The sequence below is a fragment of the Microplitis demolitor genome, chromosome 2 (assembly GCF_026212275.2).
Source record: "Microplitis demolitor isolate Queensland-Clemson2020A chromosome 2, iyMicDemo2.1a, whole genome shotgun sequence".
NCBI lineage: Eukaryota > Metazoa > Arthropoda > Insecta > Hymenoptera > Braconidae > Microplitis > Microplitis demolitor.
This window is the reverse complement of record NC_068546.1, coordinates 2001722-2010005: the sequence shown is the minus strand read 5'-3', so window position 1 is coordinate 2010005 and position 8284 is coordinate 2001722. Positions and strand designations below refer to the sequence as shown.

At 29.4% G+C, this 8284-nt stretch overlaps 1 protein-coding gene across 2 annotated transcripts in view; it reads right to left on the bottom strand.

Moving 5' to 3' along the window:
- Positions 1–1342: 1342 nt before the first annotated feature.
- The window catches only part of LOC103573487 (protein lozenge), a 28795-nt gene continuing 21853 nt past the window's right edge, over positions 1343–8284 (bottom strand). For both annotated transcript variants that reach the window (XM_008552604.3, XM_008552605.3), the window contains exons 5-6: positions 2141–2299; positions 1343–1922 (exon numbers count right to left, since the gene is read on the bottom strand). In XM_008552604.3, the coding sequence (XP_008550826.1) occupies positions 1471–1922; positions 2141–2299 (611 nt within the window). In that variant the 3' untranslated portion in view covers positions 1343–1470. The remainder of the gene's footprint in view (positions 1923–2140; positions 2300–8284) is intronic.

Genomic DNA, 8284 nt, shown 5'->3' with positions numbered 1-8284 from the left:
GTGCATCTGATTAATAGCCTTAGCTTTTATTTCGCTAAACCTTATTCACAGGGTCCGAATATCTAGGACAGCAAATTGATGCAAAACGGGCCGTCTTTGCCACAACACCATAGGATTTTAAACAGAAATAATTTCCTAGGCGTATTCCCATGAACAAAAGTCCGTTACTTCCTTGTCGGTCCTATTTTGCCCAGCCTCTCCCTATATATGTATATATATTTAAATGATATTTATTATTTATCATTCGTTAAATTTAGCGACTGAGATTAGGTTTAGGTTTAGGTTGTGTAAAGTGGAATTGGGGAAATGGGATAGGGGGAATTGGGATAGGTTGTAACTGTGTCCAGTCTAGCTCGACTGTAGTTTAGGAATAGAAGGGAATTTTACAGTTTAGGGTGGTTTTGGGGTGGCTTTGCCTGGATTACTAATAAAGGAAGCTCTCAACCTATATATATATACATATATATATATTTTAGTATATATATGTTGGTAGTGCGCATGAAGACCGCAACTATCCATCGGTTCGACACACGCAGTGAACCTTTTAATATTAAATGGAGCTCACGAGTGGGTTGTCACAAATTCTCAATGAGATCGCTTGAATCTGTTGATAAATTTATTATTTATTACTCTATTTTACTTTAATTTTTAAAATTTTTACTAAATTTAATGATAGTGAATCGAAAGAAAAATTTCTATTTTGTAGTTTTTGATACATTTTTGAAGATATCTTCCGAAGTATGGGAGTTAGAAAAAAAATGAAAGAATGAAAATTTGTAGGGGATTAAATTGCGAAGAGAATGCCACTGAGTTTAGTTTTTTAAGTTCAGTGGTTTAGGAGTTATGAATTTTAGAAATTGAAAGAATTGTTTAGAATTGGAATTTTTAATTTTTTAGTTGAGGTTTTTTGAAATAACTGGGAAAGATTGAGAAATATGAAAAAAATGAATTAGATTAAATTTATAGAGGATTAAATTTAGAAAAAAATGCTTCCGGTTTCATTTGTCTAAGTTCCATAATCTAGAAGTTATTGACCCTTTACTTTTAATAATTTTTTTTCTATGATTAAAAAAATAATCTTGTCTCTATATTTTATAAAATAACTCAGTAAATATCAAAATTATCAAAAAATTTAATCAGACAAAATTTTTAGCTTATAAAATTTCCTACAAAATTGTTTTTTAACTCTAAGCTCTAACTTCAATACTTTAGAAGCTTAAAGCGTCTCAGCATAAAAACTTCCCACGAAATCAAAATTTCTTAATTAAAAATTAACGGGAGAGATAACGAGAGTAAAAAAATCAGACATAATTAACTCGATTTTTTAATTAACTGGGAAAATATTCCACATATGTACAATTTTATCAATAAAAAGAAAATTAATATTTAAAAACTAAAAACATACAATATATCACACACTTATTAAAGCGTTCATGTCACAAAAAATTCCACTGGTCCACTCCCGCAGAATTAGTACGGACGCCAGACATCATTTCGCTGTTCATTTTCCTCCAGTACGCCGATTTCGAGCCTATTGCTGCTGATAGTGAGATTCCCACTGGCAATAGTGACCTGGTCGTCAGATAAATCGCCGTGTAGGTGCAAGTGAATTTGATTTTGATTAACGGTACTGTAGAGCTGGGGATACAGAACCATCGGAGTTGGACTTATGTAATTTTGCGTCGGATTGTTGTAATAACCCTGATGATAATTTGGGTTGTAATTGTGCGACGGAACGGGCACTGGGGTCGTAGGTCCTGGAGTCCACGAGCCGTAGTGATAACCTGGGCTGCCATTTCCGGGTCCGGTGAATATTTCAGTGTCTTGTTTCGAGGGTACTAGGGGTAATGACGCGTTGCTGTGTGTTGGGTACATTGTCACACAGTTTGGTGTATATACATCTTGTTGGTCCGGTGACAAAACTAAAACAAAAATTTTTTTTTTATTTTAAAAATTTGAAATTTTGACATTTGTGTAAAAAATTTTGAGACTTCCGGTTTGGGTAAAAAAAAAAAAATTAGACTTTTTTTAGAGGACATATATATGAATTTTGATATATTATTGAGGGTAAAATTGAATTTTTTTAAAAATTCAAAATTTGAATTTGCCGCCTTTTTTTTTAAATTTTCTTTAAACGTACCTGTGGTTAGAGGAACAGGTTCAGTCGTTGGGTGATGAGATAAAGATTCTCCGGGGTAAGAAAACGCACCGGGAATCGGAGAGTAAGATCCAGCGTCGCTTCCGGTAGGTGCTGGGTAAGTTGGCGCCGACGGGTAAGTCCACTCTGCTGCATTAGCATCTGTAACAAATTTTATTTTATTACGACCGATTTACCCACATTTTTAGTATAAAAATATTCCAATAATAAATTGTTGTCTTAGAAATTTAAAAATTAAATTTTAAATTAAAGAAATAAAAAAAACCTGAACGGGATTCGAACTCGAAACCTCCGATTGCTAAAAATAATTTCTTCTATATCTCAGTAGTTTATTAAAAAATAAAAATTTTTTTTTCTGATTATGATTAAAAATAGACAAATTCATAGAATTAAACCATAACTTAGTTAACAATATATATTAATATAATATATATAAATATATAATTGAATTCTGCGAAATAGATACGGTGGGGAATAAAAAGTGGTGATTGATCAAGTGGGAAAAATTCATCGCGTATGACATATGCGTCACCAAGTAAAGGAACTCGATGCGTCATGCGACTTTTTCCGCGTCGTACTGCTATCCGTTGGTTCAAATAAAACGTGAGAAACTTTCTTATATTAATTTATATATTTAATGACATTTATACTGCGTTATTAAATATTTTAAATTGTTTGTTTATCATTAAGTCTAATATTGAATATTAAATTTAACAAGTGATTGTTTTGTGATTTGATGATAAAAATATAATTATGCAATGAAATAATTATTTTTTATGTTAGGATATAAATTATAAAGAAATATAAAAAACGTGTCACTAATCCAAAGTTTTTAAAAAATTCAGACAATCCTATTTGATTACTGTCACTTGTATCGACTCAAGGGCAAATGATTGTAAGTTCTATGAAATCCCCACTATACTTATGCTCATTAAAATGTATATAAGAGTATATATCTTTCGAAATATCTTGCTCAAATATTTCTCTAAGATCGGAAAATTTTTAAACATCATATCGATTTAAATGATTTTTTATATTTAAGTCTGTTATTGATCGTAAATCATTGATCAAAAATTTATTTACTTCTGGGTAATTTATTCAGAATTTAATTCTCTACAAATTTTGTCTCATTCATTTTTTCTCTAATTTCGATTGTTACTAAATTAATTCCAAAAATATCCAGAAAAAAAATCCTAATTTCGATTTTTCAATTTTTTTACATTTAAAAATTTCTAGATCCTAAATTATAAATTTTTAATAAATAAATTTCACTCCATCCTCTTCAGAATTTAATTCTCTACAAATTTGGTCTGATTCATTTTTTCTCTAATTTCGATTGTTACTAAATTAATTCCAAAAATATCCAGGAAAGAAAATCCTAATTTCGATTTTTAAATTATTTAAATTTTAAAAATTCCTAGTTCCTAATCTACAGATTTTTAAAAACCAAATTTCACTTCATCCTCTTCAGAATTTAATTCTATACAAATTTTGTCTCATTCATTTTTTCTCTAATTTCGATTGTTACTAAATTAATTCCAAAAATATCCAGAAAAAAAATCCTAATTTCGATTTTTAAATTATTTAAATTTTAAAAATTCCTAGTTCCTAATCTACAGATTTTTAAAAACCAAATTTCACTTCATCCTCGTCAGAATTTAATTCTCTACAAATTTTGTCTGATTCATTTTTTCTCTAATTTCGATTGTTACTAAATTAATTCCAACAATATCCAGGAAAAAAAATCCTAATTTCGATTTTTCAATTTTTTTAAATTTAAAAATTTCTAGATCCTAAATTATAAATTTTTAATAAATAAATTTCACTCTATCCTCTTCAGAATTTAATTCTCTACAAATTTGGTCTGATTCATTTTTTCTCTAATTTCGATTGTTACTAAATTAATTCCAAAAATATCCAGGAAAAAAAATCCTAATTTCGTTTTTCTAATTTTTTAAGTTAAAAAAATTTCTAGTTCCTAATCTACAGATTTTTAAAAACCAAATTTCACTCCATCCTCTTCAGAATTGAATTCCCTACAAATTTCGTGTCATTAATTTTTTCCCTAATCCCAGAAGTTTCCAAGATATTCCCAAAAAAATGAATAGACAAACAAAATTCTAGTGTAATAGCTTGTTGACATAATGAACCAGGTCAACATTTAATTACAAGCCTAAACATACGAGGGAACTTTCGAAAAAGAGCTAAGGACTATTCGAAACCGCTTCTGTGGTTTCACACCCGCAGAGTTTATAGTAACAGCATCAGTTCCTTTAGATTCAGTTTAGTTCCGTCATTGGTCATTGGTCTCTGTTAATGGTCAGGACTCGTGCCTCTCTTTATCTATACAGACAATGTCTACTCGTTCAACCATCAGCTATCAGCTATCAACCAGATCCTAGTCAAAACAAACAAACCCAAGATAAAGACAAAGTATAATCCATCTCTCGTAAAACTGACTTCTTCTCCTCTGTCCCTAGTCAAGGATCTACTGGTCTAAAAAACCAATATTAAATCCTAAAAGTCAAAGAAAAAAATCTAGCGTAGCATCTTTTAATTCAATTTAAGGATTTGCTTCCAGATGCAGGTTCTATTCATAAAACCGGTGGTCATTAAATTACCATACGTCTGACACAAATCCTGTAAAGACGAAAAATTATAATAATTTGCTACTGAATACGATACATGTCAATATGAAGAAGAATAAAGGAGTTAATTTTTTTACTCCTTTCTATTCTAGTGCTCAGTGTTTACTCGTGACTTTTTATTCCTCTCCTCTTCTCTTTTCTCTTCTCTTGTTTCGATTTCTTTAGAAGATGAGGGCTGCAACAGATGGCTTGTACAATAGCTTTGTCTTTAAATTGTAGGCTATGATAGTTACCCAAGATAATTTTTTTTTTGTTTTATTTTCTACAGATGGCGAAATTGGTCTGATTTTTGGCGGCTCGGTTACTTTTGGTGATTAGTCAAAAACGAGGGAAATTTGAAGAAAAATTAATCAGGTGAAATTTTTAGCTGACAAAATTTTGAGAAAAATCATATCCAACTCATTATTTTGTGACAAATATTTTTTGAGTTATGACATTTTATAATTTTTCAAAATTTTACGAAATTTAAAATAGAAAAATTCTTCATTGGAATTTTTTGAAATAACTCTAAAATTACGGATTTTATGAAAAAAATTAATCAGACCAAATTTATAGCTGACAAAATTTCGAATAAAATGAAAAAAAAATCATATTTTTACGAGCAATGGATCAAAAGTTATGAATTTTTTAATTTTCAAATATTAATGACGCAGTGAAAAATTTAGAAATTTTTTGTTTTTACGAATTTTGAAATAACTTGAAAACAATGAAAAATATCGAAAAAATGAATGACACAAAATTTGTAGCTGATAAAATTCTGAAGAGAAAAAGTCGGGTTTCATTGCCCTGCGACGTGTAGTTTCTTAGTGACAGGCTTGCAAAACTAAAAACTGCCTCCAGAGCCAAACAATGTCCGATAATTAAAATAAAAATGATAAAATTATCAAGTTGTCCTCGAGATCCCGTCGTCCCCGAGAAGAAATCCAATCCCTGGGATACTTAATATATAAAAAATAAATCGTTGATGGTAAGTGATACGAGAGAGAAGTGCGCGAGTTTCCTGGGCCGCGAGTTCTCGTATGCGTAAGACTTCTTGGTCCCTTTCTTGTTGACGTTAAAAAAAAATTATAAATAAAATAATAATAATAATCATAATCATAATAATAATAATCATAATAGGGTATTTTTATGTATATATATATATATAACCGTGTTCAATATACGTGCAACGACGTGTATTAAATACACAACTATATGGATATCAAACAAGTATATCGATACGACGTAATATCGACTTACGTTACACGACCGAGCGAGCATCTATCTCGGTGGGAACTCTGAAGCCCCACTTGCAATTTTTCGTCTTTATTATTTTATTTTTATTTTAATATGCAGAGAAAAGTGGGGCAAAATGCGCTATCACTTTTTAACAAAAAAAATCTGCAGTCAAAAAAAATATGGGGTAATTTGGTCACCAAATAGTATGACGATATCGAAATTTTGACCAAAATAAAATTTTTTCGCGCCAATTATTCAAATTATTTTTTTAAAAAATCGGCAAGAAGCTAATGGATACAAAAACGTTACTTAAGTTCGAAATTTTTCCGGGTGAAATGGTGGCGGGAAATGGATATTTTTGAAAAAAAAAAGTCTTAACAAAGTCGCAAATTTACCTAATGGATTTTATTTTATTTTAAAAATTCTCACGCCTGGGACACATCCGCCTTCGTGTCTTAACAATAAATAATATTATTATTTTTATTTATTTCCAAAGATGATAACTCTGGTGAATTTATTTTTTGTTATTGTTACTGTTACTGCTACTGCTATTGTTGTTGTTATTATTTTTGTTTACTCTCATTTTTTGCTTTTGCTTATCTTTGTATTCGGTAAAAAAACCGGACACTTGTTGCTGTTCCATCCATTCATCGGTAAAAAAATATTAAAATACATGTTGTATAGTCTTTATATATTTGTATATATATATAGCTCGGATGCTGAGTGGATCGCCGCGCGTGATCTTTCGTCTCACCCCAAAAATAATATTTTTTAGGGACGGAAATCTGTTTAGCACACTTGAAGGTGTAACAATGGATCATCTGCACGCACGCATGCTCAAATAATTGAGCTCAAGATACAAAGAATCAAAATAATAATGTAGCTTGTAATTATCTAAAATTTGGATTGATTTTATTTTTTTAAAAGTTATGATAAAATAAATATATGACGAGTATATTGGCTAGATTTTTGACTCCATTTGTTGGCTGAATTTTTTGCGCGGGAAATTTAAATTTGAATTTTTAATTCAAATGCTTCGCGGTGGCTAATGAAGAGGGGGAGATTCAAATATTTATGAGTACTTTTGAGTAATTGATGTAGTAATTAATGAAAAAAAAAATCGATTATTACAAATAGACAAAAAATTTTTGAATAAATAAAACAATCAATGACACGATGACTCAAGATAATTTATTTAAATTTATTCCGGAAATTCTTGAGATCGTCGTCAATTTAATATTTTATACCTGACCGGAAAGTAAAAATCTTTTATATAAGATCGCTCTATCTACAGTTTAAATAATTGATTATAATTATTATCATAATTTTAATTTTTTTCTTTTTTAAAAAAATTTCAAAAATAACATTTTTTTAAGTTTAATTCAAATAACTCCCAAATCATTGACTTTGTCGAAAAATCCAAAGAATACTTTTTTATAGAAAATTAAATTTCCCATAAAAAAGGTCCTTATTACCTTGTCTCTAAATTCAATAGTTTAGCCATAATTTTAATTTTTTTCTTTAACTAAAATTTCAAAAATAAAATTATTTTCAGTTTAAATTAAAATAACTCCCAAATTATTGACTTTGTCAAAAAATCCAAAGAATACTTTTTTGTAGCAAATTAAATTTCCCACAAAAAATGTCATTATCACTTTGTCTCTAAATTCAATAGTTTAGCCATAATTTTAATTTGAAGCCAAGATAAATAATTTTTTTGAATTCTCGTCATTCAAAAATAATATTTATTATTATTATTGTTATTGTTATTATAAAACATGTATAATAAAATTAATAAATGATTAAAAAAAACAAAAAAAAAAATACCGAGTGTAAGTACAAGGAAACTTTTTAGCGGAAACAACGGAAGTTGATGAGTTCGTAAGGTCCAAGTGAATTATTAGGCTTATGTATTATCTGGGATGTACATAAAGAAGCTCGTACTTTGGCTTCAATAATATCTCCCCCCTTATCCTCATTCTTATCCTCTTTCTCTCCATGTAAACTTATTTAATCCTTAATAATTCTCGGTGCTTTTGTTTTGGTAACACGAAAAAATACTTGTACTGGTAACTGGTTGCTGGCTCTTTGCCTCAACTTCTGCTTGTCTTCTATCTGTGCACCTTACAGAGTTTGATTATGTGTACAATCATCGGCAACTCGTGGATAAGAAAGAGAAGAAGGTGAGATGATGAAAGAAAAAATTAAATAAAAAAAAATAAATAGGGTTGAAGATGTTACGTGATCCACGCTCGAGAGC